General features: G+C 40.2%; 2 protein-coding genes and 1 long non-coding RNA gene across 6 annotated transcripts; 2 read left to right on the top strand and 1 right to left on the bottom strand.

Annotated features, from left to right (window-relative positions):
- The first annotated feature begins 315 nt into the window (after positions 1–315).
- LOC115596456 (phosphoglycerate mutase 1) lies at positions 316–5,175 on the top strand. Its single transcript, XM_030441586.1, has 4 exons — positions 316–627; positions 1,666–1,940; positions 2,662–2,842; positions 3,567–5,175. The coding sequence occupies exons 1-4, from the start codon at positions 489–491 to the stop codon at positions 3,734–3,736; spliced, it is 765 nt and encodes a 254-aa protein (XP_030297446.1). The 5' UTR covers positions 316–488; the 3' UTR covers positions 3,737–5,175.
- On the bottom strand, positions 1,866–2,662 carry LOC115596457 (uncharacterized). Its single transcript, XR_003986906.1, has 3 exons — positions 2,522–2,662; positions 2,323–2,431; positions 1,866–1,989 (listed from the first exon to the last, which is right to left on the bottom strand). It is a non-coding gene; the product is annotated as an uncharacterized LOC115596457 (long non-coding RNA).
- A 530-nt stretch (positions 5,176–5,705) lies between the features above and the next one.
- On the top strand, positions 5,706–21,390 carry slf2 (SMC5/6 complex localization factor 2). 4 transcript variants are annotated; one of them, XM_030441585.1, is made up of 21 exons: positions 5,706–5,887; positions 6,594–6,628; positions 8,071–8,582; positions 8,700–8,924; positions 12,387–12,432; positions 13,886–14,124; positions 14,257–14,339; positions 14,437–14,550; positions 14,648–14,815; positions 15,359–15,464; positions 15,547–15,634; positions 15,718–15,859; positions 16,136–16,223; positions 16,345–16,521; positions 17,236–17,330; positions 17,431–17,518; positions 17,615–17,734; positions 17,868–17,945; positions 18,074–18,160; positions 19,911–19,979; positions 20,140–21,390. In XM_030441585.1, exons 1-21 carry the CDS (start codon positions 5,853–5,855, stop codon positions 20,629–20,631), a joined length of 3,087 nt encoding a protein of 1,028 aa, XP_030297445.1. In that variant the 5' UTR covers positions 5,706–5,852; the 3' UTR covers positions 20,632–21,390. The 4 variants fall into 4 exon arrangements, with proteins under 4 accessions (XP_030297445.1, XP_030297443.1, XP_030297442.1 ...); XM_030441583.1 differs by having other exon boundaries at positions 12,689–14,124; positions 14,260–14,339; XM_030441582.1 differs by having other exon boundaries at positions 12,689–14,124.
- The last annotated feature ends 398 nt before the right edge of the window (positions 21,391–21,788 follow it).

Below are 21,788 nucleotides of genomic sequence, written 5' to 3'. Positions count from 1 at the left end.
AAAATGTAAAACTCCCTCTTTCAAATGCACTTTTCTCTTGACAACATGGATTTGCAAAGAAATGAAACATTCATGCGCTGTGCTATTCATGTCTAGATAGATAGATAGATAGATAGATAGATAGATAGATATGGTGCGTAGCTTTATAAAGAGATAGAATAGATAGAAAAACAATGAAAAGTCAATAAAGTACAATGTACAGTATGAAGGTCAGGGAACAGCCCACCCCCCTGCTGACGCCCACCGCTGTCATTGGTCGAGAGATAAAGTACACGAACATTGACGACACCTCATTGGCTGTGAAAACCAGGAAGTCGGGCAGCAACCAATCCACGGGATAAAAGTCCTCACCGGCCTGTCAGCAACAGAGTGGACCTGTCTTCTTCTCTGGAGTGGGGAGTTTTCAGTTTAACATCCTCTACATCCGTGATAGAACTAGTTAATTTGACTCACTTCATTCATTTAACCCAGGCACGTCATAACCAACCATGGCTGCACACAAACTGGTGCTGATTCGCCACGGAGAGAGCAACTGGAACCAGGAGAATCGGTTCTGCGGCTGGTTCGACGCGGACTTGAGCGAGACCGGAGAAAAGGAGGCGAAGAGGGGTGGACAGGCCCTGAAAGGTGAGGAGAGAGGAGCTCATTCATTTACGCTGTCATCGTCCGCTCTGATATCTACGAAATACTAATGCATGGCTGCGATTGCATAACAGCCCCTGCATCAGAGCGCACACCGCCCCCTGCGCGGGGGGGACGGCCAGCCTGTGCGGAAGATGTGCAGACGTGCAGATGCGACGCCTGTGTGTGGCTGCAGTGCTATTACAGGACCACGGGGAGTAGATGGCGAATTTCACATTAAAAATATACAAAAGCCCTCTTATCGATCTGACCCCACAACAGCCTGCAGACAAAGAGAGGGGAAAGAAATCCGGTGTGAAGCAAAACAGCTTGCACTTTGGGGTCAGTTTTGTTAGATGGATCAGGCCTTTTCTTTCTTTTTAACAGCATAACAGGGAGGAATCACAGGGGAGACATGTTGAGCCACTAAAAAAATATACACTGAGTTAACCTCAGTGCACCAGACTGCAATGAAAGTTGAATTGAATTAAATCAGAACATGTTTGATCATCGGTTACTTGATTCAGTGATGTCATAAGTAAAGATGTACAACATGTTCTGGCTTCAGCCTCTCCAATGTGATCTTACTTCTTTGTCATATGCAACAAGAATTCAGAGAATTCAGAGAGGAGTCAGCTGATGTTTCGCCAAACAAGAGCTGTGTCATTAAAAGAAATGTCCTGCAATAATTATATATTTTGCGATTTGCAATAATCAGTAATGGCACACTTAATATTCGAGCTGCCTGAATTAATATTAAATGCTAATATAGTATACCAAATAATTGTGTTTTTCCAAATTTAGTCATTTGAATGTCTCTCTCCTCATTGCAGCCTTTTTCTAATCTAATAAAAAGACCTTTAAATCACTGTTTTCATAATTAATCTAACTCGTCTTGATATGTCCAGAAGGCATTGTCTGAAAAGCCGCTAAATAATCAAAGGAGGCAGAAAGAAACAGTCACAATCACAAGTGTAACTTCCTTTTCTTTCTTTGAGTTGCAGTCAGAACACACACAAACTCCTGTGTCTCTTCCTCTTCCAGATGCCGGCTTTGAGTTTGACATTTGCTACACCTCCGTGCTGAAGCGGGCCACCAGGACACTGTGGCACGTCCTCGACAGCATCGACCAGATGTGGGTGCCAGTGCATCGGACCTGGCGGCTCAATGAGCGCCACTACGGAGGCCTGACGGGGCTAAACAAGGCCGAGACGGCCGCCAAGCACGGAGAGGCTCAGGTGAAGATCTGGAGGCGCTCGTTTGACATCCCTCCTCCCCCCATGGGCCCTGACCATGACTACTACGCTATCATCAGCAAGGTGAGATATCATATCTACAGCACAGACACCACCAGTGAGCTTTGTTGGCCTGTCAGGAAAAAAATGCTTTGGTACATATTGACTAAGTATTTGCCAACAGGCGTAACAAAGAAGAGGCGTGACTAGTACAGATCTTTGCAGTCTGGGCCTATTATCAGCTGCGTCACCATAAATGAATGAAATCAGCAGAAATGAATGGAGTGTTTGGGGTTAAAAAGCAAATTTAAGGTCATGTGTCTCTTGTCTTTTTGTCCACTGCACAGTCAGCTTGAATACACACACGTTTTAAACGTACAACAGTGCACATAAAATGTGACATTCAAACCACACACTGCGGATATTGTCCCTTACTCTTCGGGACCATGTGCCCCAATGTTCTTACCTAATAGCATGTCCAAGGTGAGTTAATGTGTGACTGCCGAGAATGAGGTCTGCTAGGTTCAAGTTCAAAGTTCAGTCAAGGTGGAAACACACTGATCAGATGGTGAAGTCTGCGTAGACAAAAGTTCAAGCTGCAGTAAGCAATATTAATTTATTACCGTTTTGGCTGAAACACAGACCATTAAAGGAAGGCTTCGTACCATACTGCTTGCTCCTTGTTCCCAAATAAGTGTGCAGTAAGTTCCTATAGAAGAAGACTAAAGACAAAGAAGTCCAGTATTATCTTCGCTGCCTTATTTTTGGTGTATGTATTCTCATATTAAGATCGTCTTCCCTGCAGGATCGTCGCTATGCAGACCTGACCGAAGATCAGCTTCCTTCTTGCGAGAGCCTTAAGGACACAATCGCACGGGCGCTGCCATACTGGAATGAGGAGATCGCCCCTCAGATCAAAAAGGGAAAGAGGGTGCTCATCGCCGCTCACGGCAACAGTTTGAGGGGCATCGTCAAGCACCTGGAGGGTGGGTGTCGCTGTAGAGTTTACATGATGACGTACACATCTTTGATTCATTCTTGTCAGCAATATTTTTTTTACCACTGACTTAGTCGGTTACCCTACGGAAGAGGATTAGGGCCACATGTGAATTTTTTTTTTAGTTCTGACTTTAAAGTCAGAATTCTGAGATTAAAGTCAGAATTCTGAGATTAAAGTCAGAATTCTGACTTTTTTCTCAGAATTCTGACTTTAATCTCAGAATTCTGACTTTAAAGTCAGAACTATAAAAAAAAATTCACGTGGCCCTAATCCTCTTCTGTAGTTACCTGCCTCTGCAAAATGTCTTTTTTTTTCAGTTTTCACAGCTCATCTTAAAAGTATTTCACTTGTATTTTCAAGTGTTTTTAGGCAGAGACTGTCTATAATTTCAAGATGCTGACTGAGAATTATTGTAAAGCCCAGTGAGCACCTAAATGCTTCAATTATTAATTTATGAAAGGATACACATATGTTTGATTTCCAAATGTATTTCTGGAACTTTAATATTGTGACATTATGATAGTTTTACAGGGTTTTTTTTTTTTCTTCAATGTTTCACAACATTAACTTAAACTCTGACACAAAGATTCTATGGTGTCAAGAACAACAACCTGGTTCACTGCCGACATGTTTAGAATGAAAAACAACCACTTGCAAATTCCTGAACATCTGTACATAACTGTTCTGTCTGCGTGTGCTGCCACCTGTAGGAATGTCAGATGAAGCCATCATGGAACTGAACCTGCCAACCGGCATCCCCATCCTGTACGAGCTCGACAAGAACCTGAAGCCCTTGAAGCCGATGCAGTTCCTGGGAGACGAGGAGACCGTACGCAAAGCCATGGAGGCCGTGGCTGCTCAGGGAAAAGCCAAGAAGTAAAGTGACTGAGAAGTCGCCTCTGTGTATGAGAGTGTAGGTTGTCCCTGAAAGCTGACCTCAGAATAGCGTTTTTCCAAAATCCTTATTTATTTTGGATTGTAATACATGAGTACACAGTAGATTGCTGTCAAAGGCAACCTCCCTCTACTTTTATAATACGGAGATAGTAGTGGGTGAACAAGTAGGATACATTTGGACCAGGAGAGCCAAAGCTCTCAAGAGATTGTTTATAATTATTGCTAAAATATGTATTGCTGGTAAAGGAAAGTAGTATCAAAGACATGTCTTATCTGTGTACTTGATTATTTAAGTAACAGCCCTTGTAATAATTAGAATATTGCCACTTCAAACAGATAATAATATATCTTTTTTTTTTCTTTTGTTTTTGAGTAAAGGAGAAGACCTTAACTTTTGTGACTTAGGCTGAGATGTTTAATGTCAGGTTAGACGGTAATAAGGCCCATTACATAATAAACTGTTAAATCCTGGATTGGTCACTCTGCCAGAGTCAGTTATAAAAATTCAGGATACAGTGTTTGTTTTGATGATACACACACATCTAAGGTGCTCTTGTTGCTATGCCTATACTGTAACCCATTACCTGGCTGCATTGATGGTAGTAAGAATATCATTCCCACATTACGTGTGTCCGATCATACTTACTTCATCATTTTCCTGCCCAGGACACCATTATTATTTATTGGATGATATCATTTATTTTATTTCGCTGACACTTATTGCCAAATTTTGATTTTCTATGAGACTTTCTAACATAAAAGGGACCAGTATACAGGACTGACTAGTTATTTTCTATCTCACTTTTCAAAGCATTTCACGGATGCATTCCACTGATGAAGGGATGTTACTTTTGCAATCTCTTGAGAGCAGTTAGGACAGCTGAACAGTCCTTTTCTTGTACTTCCTCTGTATATGAAGGGTATTTGTGCTGTGTCCTTGAATGTTGTTGCTGTCTGTGTTGTGTCTTAAAATGAGTATTTCTCTCTTTTGTGATTCATCAAGGTTAGCCCACTTTAAATAGTGCCAGACACCGTGTTGCTACCAGTATTGAACGAGGGGGTGGGAAATCCATTATTTGGGTCATAGTCTCACCGTGCCAATGTGAAGCAAGATTTGTGGAGAGACGAGGTCTAAATTTAGCCTTAAATCTTTGTTATTCTGTTGGACTGCCATTGGTCTGTCTTTGCCTCTTCTTGTCATTGTATTTATGTGCTTCTGTCTCCTGCTCCTTCAGCAAATGCCTACAGCTGGTCTCCCAGCTTGAAAGAAGCAGCAGGACAGTCTGTTAGGAATTGGTTTGCAATATCCCATTCTGTCTTACGGTCTTCTCATTTTTCTTTTTAGAATGTGATTCCCTCTGTGTTAGCCAAACGTTCTCTGAAAGCTCTGATGTAATAAATGTACAACGATGCGAAAAAAAATCTTGTGCTTTTCCTGTTAGCTTGTTGTTTTATTTTTATTTCAGTTTACAGCATGATTATCAGACATAGTGTTGTAAAACTATTAACTGGCCTTACTGATCACATTTAGGCAAGTTTTACTAAGCAGAATCAGTCAGTTTTAGTTTAGGAAATGCAAGTACCGGTGGTCAGGCCAAGTTATACCAATAGCACAAAGTTATGCTGCAACTGTGAAATAATCATATTATTAAAGAAACGCTTACTACATTTACAATACATTTAGTTCTGGGTGAAAAAAATTGAAACATTTACAACTTTTCCGAACAACCTAAAACAGATAGCAGATTATAGGGCATTCAGGTCATTGGAAGTAATTAACAACCACTGACTATATAAAGTCAGCTATGTTTTGTAAATACCTGAAGGTGACAATAGAAAATTCATGACATAAAAATATTTTTTTTAAAAAGCCAAAAACATATTGTATGGGGCGCTGTACCTTAGTGAATTTCACTGAAATATCCCTTTAAACTGATTGTTGGACCCCAAGTTCCATGATGCAATTCGTAACAACAAAGTCGGCTCTGGGAGCAGGCGGGAGAAGAACATATTGATGTGATGATTGTAGCACAGCTTAAGTGCTTTGAGTCCGTTATTGTCAATGTCTGTGGTGACAGGCGGCCCGCACAGGCTTCAAAATGAGAAGAGCAACAGAAAACCAAGGAAACACTCGGTACGAAAACCTCTGAACTTTATTTGGGCTCATTTGCTAATGTGTTAGCACGTTAGCCTGCTAGCTAAACAGAGCACTTCCTGAAACAGCGGCATGCTAATATTCAGTTATAGTTAGCTAGCATATTTACAGTAACGTTAGCCAGTCACTGCACGGAACGGCTGTGTATACTGGATATGTATCATCTGAAAATAAATACTTCCTAGCTACATAAGGAGAACATAATACTGCCATGTTGTTCGAAAGATGTAAACACGTCCTTAATATCAGTTTCCTTGCTTGCATGTATTTAACTATGGCTAGCGTTGCGTAGCTATTTTTGCAGCTAGAACAAGCAGTGCGTAACGTTATATTTATTGCCGTTAACATTACTTTGTCAACACTACGTTTGATTGTGATTTAGATTATGTGGTTCTAGTCCTGCTAAACAATAAAATCATGTCAAAGTAAAATAACCCCAAAGTCAGTGTGCAGTGCACTGCTGGACCCGTGTTGTGACTTCACGTAGCATGATTTGATTGGTAGCCGAGCAGAATCAGACAGGCAGGTGTCTTCCTTGTTTCGGCACTGATGCAAGTGTAGGTCAACTCGTGCTAAATGTGTCGGTTCTGCGACACTTTGGTTCGTTATCGCGTTATTGTCGTCGTGGTGACCAAACTTTGATGATCCAAACATGATCAGTTTCTCCTCTCTGGCTTTCTTGCAGAACATTTTCAGACTACTTTTCCCCGAAAAGTAAAGGTGGGTCACAGTGTCAGATCCTGCATGTTTGAGTGTTGATGTCTCGTGTCTGTTGAGCAAAACGTAAACCGTGATTCACGCATTTACTATGTTGACATCGGTCACTTGTGAAAGGCAATCTGCTGATCAATAAAGCCATTTGTCTTTATTGGGTGCTCAAAACAAAAAAACCTAAAACCTTAACAGTCCTTCTTCCACGAATATTATGTTCAGGTTTTTTTTTGACAGAATATTAGACGTGTAGTTTTATTTACTTTATATGTGAATATCAATGAAGTAAACCAATGCACACACACACACACACACACACACACATATACATACATATACATATATATATATATATATATATATGTATGTATATATATATATATATATATATATATATATATATATATTATACATATATATATATATCTTTCTTGAATCTTTAGTAGGTATTGTTCTGATGTCAAGAAGATAGTTATGAATATGATATATTATATCTTGTAATAAACAGTATCATAATCATGTCAGTGACATTTGCAATAGTAACAAAACCTGATACTCAAGCTTGATGCCAACCATGTTATCGTCACCATTTTGTTGCCACTGTTTACATTCACACTGACGCAAACTCAAAAACATGCACTACGTGTGTATGTATTCAAATAACTGTATATATGTTATTGTTTGTGTAGCATGGAGGAATGTACACACTTTAATTTCATTATGCAACCCTTTGTAATGACAAATCACTTTGAGCCCAGAAGTTCCTAACTTCAGTTTTTGTTGGTACAAACAATCCAGACTCCAGTAGAGCTTTGATGGCAGTTACCCTGTTACAAATGAGGATTGTTTTTACAAGTTAAAACTTGTCAGTTTTTCTGCCACCTTTACACAGCAGAGCTGAGTTCCAACTTTTGTTAGTTGGTGAAATCCTGTCATCTTAGTGCATACATTTAAACTACTTGCAACTATTTAAGTTGATTATTTTATCAATTTTAAACATATGTGACATTAGCTATACTTACAGCTGCTGAAATGAGGACAGGGCTGCCTGCATGATAAAATAAATAAGAGCAATAACTTCTAAACAATTGATTTCTCACATGGAAAAAAAGAAATAAAACTAAAACTTGTCAAAGCTTATCTATTTCCCACTGTGAAGTCTAAACATGACAAAGTCTGAATGCAGCTGTATTTAAGACAGGATCTTCTGCTTACCTCCTGGAGCAAATCCAAAACAAATAATGTTATATTTGAGTTTCTTGGTAAAAGAGCTGTTTGTACAAACACAATTACTTGTGGATGTGCCAGAGTTCCACAGGTAGATACTCTAGGCATCACGGGCCCTGGCTGCCTGACAAATGACCTCATGTCAACCTAGTTCAAACTTGAGTCTTCAGTGGCACCAGATTTGTTAGGAGATTCGAGGCTATAATGTATCTTCTGTGTTTTAGTGAAGGACCAGGCACTCCAGCAGCGCTCTTCTTTCCAGGAGACTCCAATGAAGCCTTCTCAGGTCCCTAACCAGCTTCCTCACCCACCACCCAGGAGAATGTTGCCACTTCAGAGCCCCGAGTTGTGGCGCAAGGACAGACTGGGTCCACCGGGGTACCCTCATCAGCATCATTTGAGACCGTACAGCCCAGGTAACATTGGCTCTGCTGTGAATAGGCCCAATCTCATGCCACGGGACAGACTGGGAGCTCCGAATCACTCTGCCCAACCCCCAGGGTCTTTACGCTTTCGGGTTGCTCCAGTCAGCCCAGTTAACCACGGAACTACAGCTTACAGGCCACAGCCCTCTTCTCCTGGTATCTTTCATCCTGCAAACCATCAATTCATGAAGGATTTAAGTGATCCGTCCCCATCCTCCCACATCAGGAGAGATCAAGTGACTGAATCTAAGGTCCCCTTGTCTTACTCAGGATGTACAAATATAACAGGACAAAGACAAGAATCAAACAAGGTGTTGTTTTTTCCTTTATTAATAATTATTAAAAAGTTAAAAAGTATCTTGTTGATGGCCTGTTCTGTAACAGTCATGCAATCCTGAACCTTTGTTTATTAATGCTTACTCTGCCAGGCCCATTCCAGTGATGTGAGGAGTTCCGTACCTACTGTCCAGCTCCACAGGCCCCCTGTGACCCCATTACTCAACAGTGGAGCAGCTCAAGATGTTTACCCGCTGCCCCTCTCAGATTCAGAGCATTGGAGTCCTGGCAACAGCCAGTGGCCTAGTACCCAGCCTTCCCACAGGACTAGTGGTTCCAGTGTACCCATCATGCACAGCCCTGTAGCCCCTTGCAAGGTAAAGACATCAACTTCTAGCTAAGGCTTTCGGTAATGGAGCTTGATTATAATTCGCTGTTATTCAGTGTAATGTTAGATTCTTCTTATTTCTAGTTTATTAGTTGTGAGGGTTCTATTTACCCCACCCTATGTCAGCCAATACACAAGCTGTGGTAGCAGCTCCTTGTACAAGTTACAAGTTAACACAGATTGTGCAACACTGCCGCAAAGAAGGACCTTTTTCATGGCAAGACAAGTGTATTTTTATGGCACAATTCAGACACAGGGCAACTCAAAGTGCTTTACAGGGGCTAAAAAAATACATTTCAGATACATTAAAACAAGTTAAAAATAGAAAAATAAGCTTTAAAAACAAGAGACAAGACTAAAAAAATAGTCTAACTAAAAAAAGTTCTAAGCCTTAAAGTTGCTTTAATAAAAGGCTGTGGCAAACTGAAAGGTCTTCAGCCTTGATTTAAAAAAGGGTGAGAGTTGGCAAGGACCTGCAGTGTTCTGAGAGTCTGTTCCAGATTTGTTGCGCATAATAACTGAATACTGCTTCTCCATGTTTAGTTTTGACTCTAGGGACTGAAAGCAGACCTGTACCTGACGACCTCAGAGGTCTGGATGGTTCATGACGTAGCAGCAGATCAGAAATGTATTTTGGCCCGAAGCCATCAGTGCTTTATAAACCAACAGCAGGATTTGGAAATCTGTTCTTTGACTGACAGGAAGCCAGTGTAATGATCTAAGAACTGGAGTGATGTGATCTACTTTTTTGGTCCTTGTTAGGACTTGAGTAGCAGTATTCTTTTTTTTTCTTTCTTTCTTTTTTTTTCCCCTTATACTTTATCAATCCCTGGGGGGAAATTATTTATCAGATATTTCACATGCAACATGCAAACACTGAATCAGCTGCAGCTGTCTGATGGATTTTTTTTTATAGAGTCTTATAAAGAAACCAAGATAAATGCATGGACACATTTTTCCATTTCCTGCTGAGACATAAGTCCTTTGATCCCTGATTTATTCTTAAGGTGATAGTAGGCTGACTTTGTAATTGTCTTAGTGTGGCTGCACACTGAGTCCATGATTACACCAAGAATTCCGGATCGGTTTGTAGTTTTCAACATCACAGAATGAAGCTGAGCAGAAACTGTAATTCGTTTTTCCTTGGCTCCATCAATAATTATTTCAGTCTTCTTTGCTAACTGAAGAAAACTCTGGCACATCCAAACATTGGATTTGTTGATGAGATGAACAGTGCATCTACTGAGCATCTGTAAGGGATTATAGTCCTCTGGTTATGTAAATTTGTGTGTCTGCATAACCATGGGAACATATTTTGGTGTTTTCAATTATCTGAGCTAAAGGGAGCATTTAAATGTTGAACAGCAGAGGCTCCAGAATGCAGCCCTGGGGTACCCCGCATGTCATTTTTATCTGCTCAGATGTGTAATAAACCACAGACACAAAGTAGTCTCTATCATTTAGATAGGATTTAAACCAATTTAGTGCTGTACCAGAGAGTCCCACCCAGTTTTCCAGTCAGTGCAGTTGTACATTGTTGTTGACCATGTGAAACGCAGCACTGAAATACAGTAATAGTAAGACGAAAATTTTGCCACTGTCTTTGTTTAAATGAATGTCATTGAGGACCTTGACAAGAGTGGTCTCAGTGCTGTTATGTGGTTGAAATCCTGATGGGAAGATGTCATACCAGCCATTTATTATAAGATAATTGTGCATCTGTTGAAACACAGCTTTTTTAATGATTTTATTTAAAACTGTGAGGTTAGGTACGGGCCAATAATTATTCACAGATGTGTCTAGATTGATTCTTCAGGAGTCATTTAACAACTGCAGTTTTCATGGCATCTGGGCAGACGCCTGAGAGAAAAGACATGTTGACAATCGGAAGCAGATCTGACTCATGCAGTCTGAAACTTTTTTGAAGAGCCCTGTTGGTAAAACCTATATTGAGTCAGCAGGTGGAGGATTTCAAATTTTGAAGTATGTCTTGCAGGTTTTTGTCATTGATTGGATCAAATGTGTCATGGTATTTGAGTCTGTTTAAGGTGGACAGATGGACAACACACCTCCTGTACATGGTACAGTGGCACTGACCGCTTGTCTAATTTTCTGAATTTTGGCAGTGAAGAAGGATGCAAATTCTTTACAAACTCAGGAGATAGTTGAGATGTTACTGCACGGGAGGGTTTATAAGCCTTTTGACAGTAAGCAGGGTGCCAGCATTATTATAGTTTTTAGTGATGATGTTTGAGATGAAGGACTGCTCTGACTTTTTCACTTCTAAATTAGATATGTAGTCTCTCTTTATAAATGTCTGAATAAACCTGGAGATTTGTTGTTATTTTCCTGCCAGAGACCTGATGTTTAATAAAGCTAAACTTAGTGAGTCAAAACCAGTTGTGCAAGCTTACCCAACCCGAGACGACGATGAATCGAAGATTTTATAAATTGGCAGATTTAGTTAAGTGCTTCATGTTTCATAGCAGATTCACCATCTTTCTATTACGTGTCAGCAAAGGAATCGAGGAGACTATTTGAACTCCATTGGTCCCCGGCTTTTCTGGGGGGAAAACTCAGCTTTGTAGCCTGGACCTGGCACATATCAGTTAAAGTTAGTTTTATTCTCTACACAGACAAATATGTGCTATGCTGTTTCTAGACTGGAGGGGATGAAGGATGAAGATGACAGCAGTGAAGACTCCTCCTCCTCCTAGCTCAGTGGTCTTCTGTAAGAAATTACAGTTTTCCTGTCAGTGATCAATGAGATATAAAGACAGGAGCAGGATGTGAGAGGAGGAGGGGAGAATGTCATGTTGCTTGAGGTGTCAGAAAGCCACAGGTGGAGCACATTCTCTACATGGGAGCAACTCTCAACCTCACAAGGAGAATTTCCACTACACTTCTATGGTCAGAGCTTAGCTCAGGTAGTAGCACTTCTCCTCCAGAGTGCAGTCTTATAGTTTGTTTTGGTCCTCTTGTCCTTGGCAGGCGGAACTGATGTGTGATGCACAGAGTAAAATATGATGCAGGTGAACAGTCTTACTGGTGACCTGTTAAGGCAGATGACATCTGCCTTATAGAGGTGTCTGCGTTCCTAGAAAATATACAAATTGTCAATAAAAATCACTGATTGAGCAGCACATGTAGCTTTGAGCCATCGGTTCAACATCAACAACCTGCTGAATCTCTCATCACCTCTTTGGGCAGCTGGTAAAGTCTTGTTTCAGTACCTCAGATTGTTGCATCACAAAAGATGTCGACCTCTATTGCCACTTTATTTACACCCAGCAAAACAACAGGAGCATCTTGGAAACCAAGTCAAAGGTGAAAAACACATGAGCCAGGTGTTGCTCCACGTTTGGTAATTTGGGATGCATTGTGATGTTGTTCTGGTGGTTGAGAATTCACTAAACAGTCACGTCACTTTTTCTCCTTTTTTTTTTTTTAGGACCAACACCATCAACAGACACCTTCAAGTCAAGACTTAATTCCAGGTAATATTGTCTAAGTTAATGATTGCATCACTAAATTTATACACAGATTTGTAAAAGCATTTGTTTTGCTTTGGTAGTTATAAGAAACATGGAAATGAAAATATAGTATAAGCCCTATAAATCATTACACATTGCCTTCTTAAAAGTAAATGTTTTTTTCTCCTGTCATTACTCTTTTTTGTACTTTCTTTCCACTGAACACTATGTAAATAACTGCGAAATATTTGTAAGAGATGATGTATTTTTCTGTCTCCAGGAGTAGACTTATATCACTTATCTCAGAAGAGGCGCAGAGAATTTGGGGACTGTGACGACAGTGCCAAGAAACTCTGTCTTGAGGGTGCAAACTCGGACAAAGCACAGACACCAAAACCTTGTGTTGACAACACACTCAGCACCTCACTTGTGTCTCAGCCATCATCGAGGCATTCTTCAGTCTCAGAACTGTCGCACAAAACCACAGAACCAGCATGTGGTCAATCAGCCTACTTGGAACTGTCATCCACAATTAAACCCACCCAGTCATCTTGCGCATTAATGTCACCCAACCCCTGTATAAAGAAACGACCATCAATGGGGGCAAAGCAAGCCTATATCAATTCTTCTCATAATCACACTGTGAAGTTGATAGAGGTAGGATCACCTTCAAAGCCAGGTGAAGAAAATTTGAAGAAAAAAAGCGAGGTAAATGATAAAAGGGAGAAATCAAGCTTTTTATCCCCTACGGTTCCCCATAAGGACACTGGACATACTCACCACAGTACATCAGCCTTACCTGTCAAGACCCCAAGCAGAGGTAATCAAGTGGAGGAGAGCAGAAAGTCAGACAGTAATACTCCCAAGCCAGCCTCAAAACCAAATTCACTTTCTCTGAGTTGTCGCACAGCAGAACGGAACAAAACATCTCGCCTACGAAGGCCTGCCCCGAGCCCCGATGATATTAGTGACCTTTTCACCCCTGATCCCTTGAAGTATGTGGTGAGCCCTGCCCATAAGACTGCAAAGCCCAAGACAGATGGGGGAACAATCAAATCCTCCACTTCACAGAAAAGCTGTTCATCCAGTACTGTTTCCAGCTCCAGTACCAGCTCCAGTACCACAGTCGCTAGATCCTCGTGTCACAAAACACAAGATGTCACAGCAAACAGTTCTCCTCATGAAAGGGATACCAAAGTCTTGTCCTTGTCATCAGCAGGTCAGCCAGAGGTCTTTTTGCCAACTGTAGCTTTGGAGCGTGTAAAACTTGAAAACTTAAGATCCTTTTCCCCGAGAGACGGTGAACTCAAAAACAGTCCCACTGCTTCTTCGTCGGTCAAGCTGTATAAGGATGAGAGTGTCCAATTTAATACGAAACGCACATCTCTCCTCCCAAACAGCCTGAGACCATGTGCTTTAGAGACTGACAGTGCTACCTCTAAACAGACTTCTTCATCTCATTGTACTCCACTGCTAGAAGGGGAGGCAAGTCATAGAGAGGTGATTGAAGAGGATCCTATAGATGTGGAACTGGACCTAGGCCTGAGCTTTGCGTTAGATATGGATCTAACCCAGAGCTCCCAAAGCAGTGAGGAGGAGCATTTGCTGTCCTTGCAGGAGATGATGGAGCGTGCTTACAAGCCCCCGGACACACCAGAGAAGGCTGCCTTCTCAGAGCCCAGTACACCTGGACATCTCAGCAGCAAATCAAAGACTGTAAGCTTCATATGACTTGTCCTTTTTGAACATAAGGTTATACATGTTTGTTAATCAGACTTGCTGAGCTAAAATACCAGTAAAGCACAACTTTGTTTGGATCTTAAGTGTTGGGTTGTGTTATTCCCACAGCAGCTGTTGCCATCCACCACAAAGACGGGTACCTACAAGAACAACCTTGATCAGATGCTAAAGGAAATAAACACCAATAAAAGGTATATATTTTTCAGGAAACTTCACTCATTTTTAAATTGAGCTCCTATAGCTGCTCAGGTGAGGAGTTAACTTTTTCCACATTCTGGCTTCCATCAGAGCCAAAGAGATTGAGACACAACTTCTCACTGCATGTAAAGAGGACCTGTTGAGAATAGCTGAATACGAGGAGGCTGAGGAGAACCGTGAGGAGGGCATCTCCACTGAGCACCAGTAAGGCATGCAGAAGCACATTGTACTTAGTCACTGGATCAGTCTCTGCACAGTAGTTACCTGTATTGTGTATGTTTTGTTGTAATTTGTTCCATAGGGAATTCCTGCAGCGCTACTCGTTGATGTCCAGTGCAATCCGGGAAGTCCCTCCAGGAGAAGTGGTGTTCAACCTGGAGAAATTTGGCCGAATTTTCAACCATGATACACTGAAGCTCAGACAGTGCATGGTGAATCCACAGGGGACAACACAGAAAATGCTTCTTTGGTGAGTGGTGTTTGCTTCATTATCAGATCATTTTGGTCCATTTCAGGAATAGCTGCCAAAATGAGTTGATTAATCAATTAGTTGTGAACTATTTAGATAATCGATTAATCGTTTCAGTCAGTCAAACATTGGTGGTTTCTTGTTTGTTTTCTTTTTTGTTTTTTTTGTTTTTTATATTAAGTGAAGAGGCTCCGGGTTTTGGGCTGTTGCTTGTACAAAATAAGCAATTTCAAGGTGTCAATGACAAAAATATTATCAATATCAATGTTTGCAGGTTGATGATAATAAAATTGTTAGTTGCATGCACGAGCCTCCACTTGAGGCCTCCCTCAAGACAACCTACATTTTAGCCTCACCACTGGAAAAGTATATCATCAGTATATCATCAGTATATCGTTCCTGTCAACACTTTATAAAGTGGCATGTACTGAACATCGTAGCATATATATTGAACATAAGCAAAGCTTTTGCTGTTAGTTCAGCTAAGTAATTAATCTGATCTGATCTTTCTATCTCCATTTATGTTTATATGCCTTCCATCAGGTCCAGCCCTTCTCTGCTGAGGTTCCATGTCAATATTGGATTGTTTCAGGAAGCTTATGACTCTCGTTCACCATGTCCAGTTGAGGTTACCCGTTTCCTATTCAAGGTATGCCCCACACACAGCATGTCTGCATTGTTTTTGTCTAAATTTCTGAGCTTCAGCTGTAATTCATTTTTGTTCTTGCCAGATGATGTCAGTCCATAATGAGAGGATGGTGTCCTCTCAGATACAACAGGCCCTCTGTGACATCGCCTGCACTGCTGCTTATCAGATAGGTCAGTGCCTCTACCCCACCCCAGAGCTTTTAGTGTTTCCTTACTATTGTTAAGACATGTTGACATGTTTTTTTCTTCCTCAGTGAAAAATGGAAGCAAGCTGTTTAAAGTGTGGGTGCCCAGTTTGGCCGATGTGGCGCTGGTCCTGATGAATATGGGAGTTGCATTTGTTACTCTTTTCCCTTTTGAGAATCTGCAGCCTCCATTCACAGAGGGAGATTTGCTGTAAGTCTTTTTCTTATTTGCCCTTGCCTAGGTCAGGTCATAGTGCACAGGTGCTTAAGCGAGTAATAAAACTTGAAATCAAAAATCAATATTTGAAGTAAACAGTGCAAGATTACAATAATATGTGAGATTTAAGGCAAAGATACATTTTATCACTACAGTAAGTAACTTTCGTATTTATTGAACTTCTCATTGATTTCCTTAAAGCTGAAGATGTCTGCAGGTTGCTTGGTTTATGTTAATTCCATGCGGTTGACTTCCTGTGTGTTTGTTCAGAGCGGACATCTACATCAAAAGTGAGAGTCCCTCCAGTAGCAGCCAGCAGAGCACTTTCCCTGAGCACAACTGCAACAACATCTTGAAGGTGAGACTCGACAGGAAACAAATGTCTGACAGGAACACTATGTCTGTCAGAAAGAGTTTGGCAGGGCAAGCACAACTTCATCATGTAGATCACTCACTGTTTTTTATGTTTTTATCTGCAGTACCTGTCTTACTGTATGGACCTCTGTCCACGGGCGTACAGCGACGATGAACTGCTGTTGCTACTAACTGTGCTGGGAAGGGTGGGCCTGGACACACGGCTCATCCTTCAGTCTAGTGTTGAGCTGTACCCTCTACAGTCTAAACTTGTCAGAAACATCAGGGACTGGGAAAACATGGTCAGTTCATATGTGCTTCTGGTTATGTGATTTTTAACAGTTGCATCATGAATTACTGTTAGAGCACAAGTTTGCATTTTTTGCTATTGTATTTCACCCAGGGTTCACATGGTCAAGAGCAACCTTGAACAGTCATGGACTTTGAAAATTGTTTTACAGGCCTGGAAAAGTTTTGAAAAAACATAAAATGCCAAAAGGTTTCAGTTGGCAGAAATGGATTTTGGGATAAAATATCTGGCTAGGACAGCACTGTGCACAGATTAATCTGATTTATTATACACCACACGTCCAAGCCAAACAGTTTGACAAGCAATGAGTCTTCAGCTAATAGCTCAATATCTGTCTGCAGTAGATGGATACTGAGCTGGTTTAGTAATTATTTCTTGCTTTTTGGAAATGTAATGATTATAAATTATCCCAAGCATCTTTTTCATAGATTATTTATATTGGACAACATATAACGCCAATACCGATATATCTATGATTGGCCAATATTGGCTAATATATTGGTCAACCAATATAGCTATAGTACTATAGGCTCCGGTAACGAACGTCCTTCACATAGTATTACACTGTAGTAGTATAATTGATCATGCTGTGTTTGAAAAAAAAGCTTTCTGTAATATGTATTCAGAACCTTGGAATATATATTTTGTAGGGCTATTTTGTTGCGTTTTACTCAACATTCATGTTATTTTTCTAAAATGTCTCCAGCTGCCCAGAATCTGTCTGGCCCTTACCGATCTGACAGATGACCACCACAACATGTGCCTGCTAGTTCAACTGCTGCCCTACAACACACGGGGAAAGTAAGTCCTGTAATCTGTTTTCCTGTCCCTGAACTGCTTGTCTCTTTTCTTCCCACCACAATGTGTGTCTTCGTTGATTGATGCACTTTTGTTTCTAAAGGCAACTGCGTCGACATCTAAGCCTGTCCATGATCTCAAAACTGTTGGATGGAAATTGTACCTACAGACCTACAGAACCAGAGATTAAGGTATTGTGTTTCAGTGTGTAACCCAAACAGCCTCCGTCTTCAGAACATCTTCAGTAATCTAAAGTTGTCCCCCTCATTGTCCTGTGCCTTTCTCAGCTCTCTGAACTGAGACCGTATCTGCTCCGTATGCAACCCTCAGCCCTTCTCCGAGGCATGCTGAGCTCCTCCAGCAGGAGTCACAAAGATGAGGAAGACATGGTCACCCTAGACCAACAGGTGAGCATGTAGTTAATGTTGAACCTAAAAAAATGTTTAGAGTTGTCATGTTTTCATGTCTTGTTTCTTATTCTGTGCAAGTGAAAGAATCTTATTCACAGAAATGTAACAGAATGTCTATCATGTGTCTCAGGCCTACTACCTCTGCTATAGCCTTCTGACTTTGGCAAATGAAGCTTCCAATTTTCAGTTCTTCCCTGCTCATCAAAAGGTATGACTTCCACTTGTTTCCCTTTTTATGGCCTCAAGTGTTCACCAGCTGGTTATTAATAAGAAAATAACCCTTTTGCCTGTTTGACTTGTGTTAATTTTGCCTTGCCTTTTCCTTCCGGTTTGTAGGAGCAACTGCTGTCTCTTTGCTCTGAGCTGGAAACGCATGTTAAGTGTGACATCAGAGAGAGCGAGAAATGTTTGTACCGTAGCAAGGTGAGTATGCTTGCAAAAAGATATGCTGGTTTTTGCCTGAATTTCTGTGTATTTTGATGTACATTACGATACAGTAAAAACACTTTCAATTTAAAAAGGTATTTTAAAAGGTGGTGGAACCTACATCGGTAACATTAACAATCTGAAGTCAACTTTATTTACCAAATAAAGGTGACCAAACCAGGCCACAATATGAACAGATCCAATATCACCCCGATAAAACATCATAAGAGCACTGGACACCTGAAAATAAGACATCTTTCTCCAGAAGAATAAACATTTTGGCATCATTATACAGAGAACATCACTGTTTGACTTAAAGCAGAACTTGTTGTTGACTGTGCCTAAGTACTTAGTATCACTGTGTGTACCCCAGATGGTCATGTTAATAATCCTGGACTGTTGTATTTTAAATTCTGATCATGTCTATGTCTTTTGGTACATTTATCCTGAGATAAAACTAATTTCACTAAAGCCAGTGGTCATCAACAACTTGTCCTTTTTCACTCATTATCAGCAGAAAATATCAAGTTGTCTCTTGTTGTTGCTCCTGTGTACATGATCAAAATAGTAGGAGACAGAGTACAACCTTGTGCAGAGTCTGTAGAGGTATACTTTTGCTATCGACCCTGACACAATGGGTCCACTAAATCCACTATTTGACCAATGACATTTAAATTTAGATTGGAATTAAAAGGAAGGTTCTCAGCAAGTAGCTACAGCTGCAGGATTATGTTGAGCGTTGAGGAAAAGTCAGTGAATAAGATCATAGCCAAGCTATCAGGGGCCTCCAAATCCCTAAATAATAAGTCTCAACTAAAAGCTGTTTGAGTCATTCAATTCCATCAGCACCATGCAGGGAGACCACATTGCACTTGTTGTGTAGACGTGGCATCATGAAGTCAAAGCACCTATGTAAAGGTGTAGAATATCTATATAGTCATAATATTAGGGGAATTTCCTCCGTTGACAGAGAGGGTCTTAACGTTACAAACAGCTTTTTATGTAAGGTATGTCAACAAAGTTGTTTTCATACTCGTACATTAAATGTACATTATTGTCAAATGCAGGGTTAACAATTTTCACAAGAACTGCTATTTACCATTTAGCCAAATTGAATTTGGGAGCATACAGTATATCCAGATGAAGTTAGACTTCAGACATTTAGGGCTTTCACAAGTTATAGAATAGAATAGAATAGAATTACTTTATTGATCCCAGACTGGGAAATTATTTGGAAATTATAATTTATATTAAAGTTTCGTTCTCATGTCTGTCTATCCAACAAATGTAGCACTCATTAATGAAAAAAAACATTCTTTTTAAGCAGACTGATGTAGTCAGCTACCTAAGAATAATTTCACAGAAAACATGCCTTAGTAATAAATTGAACTAGGGCAACAACTGAAGATTTTTTTCATTATAGATTTATATGAAGATTGAAGATGATTGTTTGTTTTGATAAACAGTCCCAAACCCAAAACATTCAATTTACTGTCATGCTTATGGGGCTGGAATTAGTTTTGCTGTTTTTTTGAATAATGACTTTAGCAATTGATCGTTATAGGACCTGTCACAGATATATATTTTTTGTTGATTGATTAATTGCCAAATTGTTTCAGGTTATTGATGGAAATGATTTATTCTCATTATCACTGTCACCTGTCCTCGTAAGTCATTGCTGGCTTGAATTCAAAATACAGTTCTTCGAGCCTGTCATTTAACGTCCACCTTCCTCCTCACCCTCCAGGTTAAGGACCTGGTGGCCAGGATCTACACCAAGTGGCAGATGCTCCTTCAGAGGACCCGGCCTCTCCATGTACAGTCGTCACACACTCTTTTTCACACACAATTTTTTATTTTTTTTTCCCCCTCCTTGAAGATAAAAGCAGTAATCAGTTTAAATAGGCTCAGCTCAAGAGTCCTCCAACTAAAATCAAAATGTTTTATAATTCAGATTTACACTTCTCCTCCTGCAGGGTAAACTGTACGATTATTGGCAGCCTTTGCCGGTGGACACATTGACAAGAAGCCAAGAAGAACAGGAGGTGGACAGCTGTGAGGATGAAGAAGGTCCTGTGACGGAGGAGGGTGATGGTGATGAAGAAGAAGAAACCAGTGGAACTGAAGAGAATAACGTTGTTATGATCGCTGAAGATGAGAAGGAAGAGGGAGAAGATGCAATGAATGACAAAAAGGAGACCACTGACGAACCAAAGCCTGAAGACATGGAAGGAGACTATATGATGGAACGCTCAAATGAAACAGAGAAAGAGACAGATTCGGTACATGGGGAGGTGGATGAAGAAATGCAAGAGATGGAGCCTGAAGTACACACAGAGTCTGAAGTGACGGATGGGCAAATTGAGGCTGGAAACATGGAGCATACTGAGGTAGAGACTAAAAATCTTGTTGAGAGAAGAGAAACTTCCAAACATGACCTGGAGGCAGCATGTTATTTAGTGTCATAGATACAGTTTTCTTTGCTTTCAGGGTTTTAATAGCCATTGCCTTAATATTTAGCTAAATTTGCACTATTTCCATATCCATAACTCCCAGGTTTCCTTTTTAATTTAAATATTGATTGTATAGTTGTGAATAAAACCATTTTAGAAGAGAGCAACATTTGTGGAAGGCTGAACCTCATTTCCTTTTTGGTTAGTGCTGCACAAGAAACAAAATAACGGTTCATTGTATGTCTCTTCTGAAATACCTTGACGTCAAACTCTTACTTCAGTTGTGTGCAATGTGTAAAAATGTGGGTACATATTCAGTTCATACTACAGTCAAGTGCCTACAAAAACCTGTGTTTATTTGAAGAGACTTTTTTTCCTGCTGTGTTCATTTGTTAAATGTAATTATTCTCAAAAAAGTTTATAATTTATTGGTGTCAACATTTTCTCCAGCCAATCTTACTGAAAAGCTGACTGTATGTACCATATGTATGATATGCTGCAGATTGACCTCAAGTGGAAACACGGCCGTATGTTTTTTTCCCGGAAGTTAAAATAACTCATTCATGTTCTGTTTGATCTGGTGCATCTATTTTTCTGTCTCGGCAGGGTTTGGGGGATTTGTTGTTTGCTGATTTATTGTAAGAAAATCACTGTTGTGTTGAATGTGTGCGTTCTGTTAAATTTCCCTTTTGGGAAAATATTTTTTTATGATAAAATAATTTTTACAGCTTTTGCTACCTACAGAAAATAAACTTTATTTACATGTTAACAAAATTGCTTGTTTCCTTCATTAAACATCTCAAGCAAGATGCATTCTAATCCCACCATTGTTATCTCTGCAGGTTGTGTTTTTACCCTCACCCATTTGTGTGATGGGTTTGTTTGGTTGGTTTTCAGCAGGATTACACAAAAACAACTAAACAGATTTCCACTAAACGTGGATGGAGGATGGGTTTTAACCCAGAATGGACCCCACCAATTCTTGGTGCCGATTGGATAAACAGAACGATCCAGAAATGGTTTTATCACTTTCTTTATCATTGTGTGATGGTCCATTTTCCCACATTTACTTGAAATGTAGAGCAATATTGTATAATCTTACTATTAAGCAATAATAACAGATGATTTATTAATGATAGCATCAACAACTTGGTATATCCCTAAAGTTAAAT

The sequence above is a fragment of the Sparus aurata genome, chromosome 15 (genome assembly GCF_900880675.1).
Source record: "Sparus aurata chromosome 15, fSpaAur1.1, whole genome shotgun sequence".
Lineage (NCBI taxonomy): Eukaryota > Metazoa > Chordata > Actinopteri > Spariformes > Sparidae > Sparus > Sparus aurata.
The sequence above is the reverse complement of the archived record's forward strand: the minus strand, read 5'-3'. Positions and strand labels throughout refer to the sequence as shown.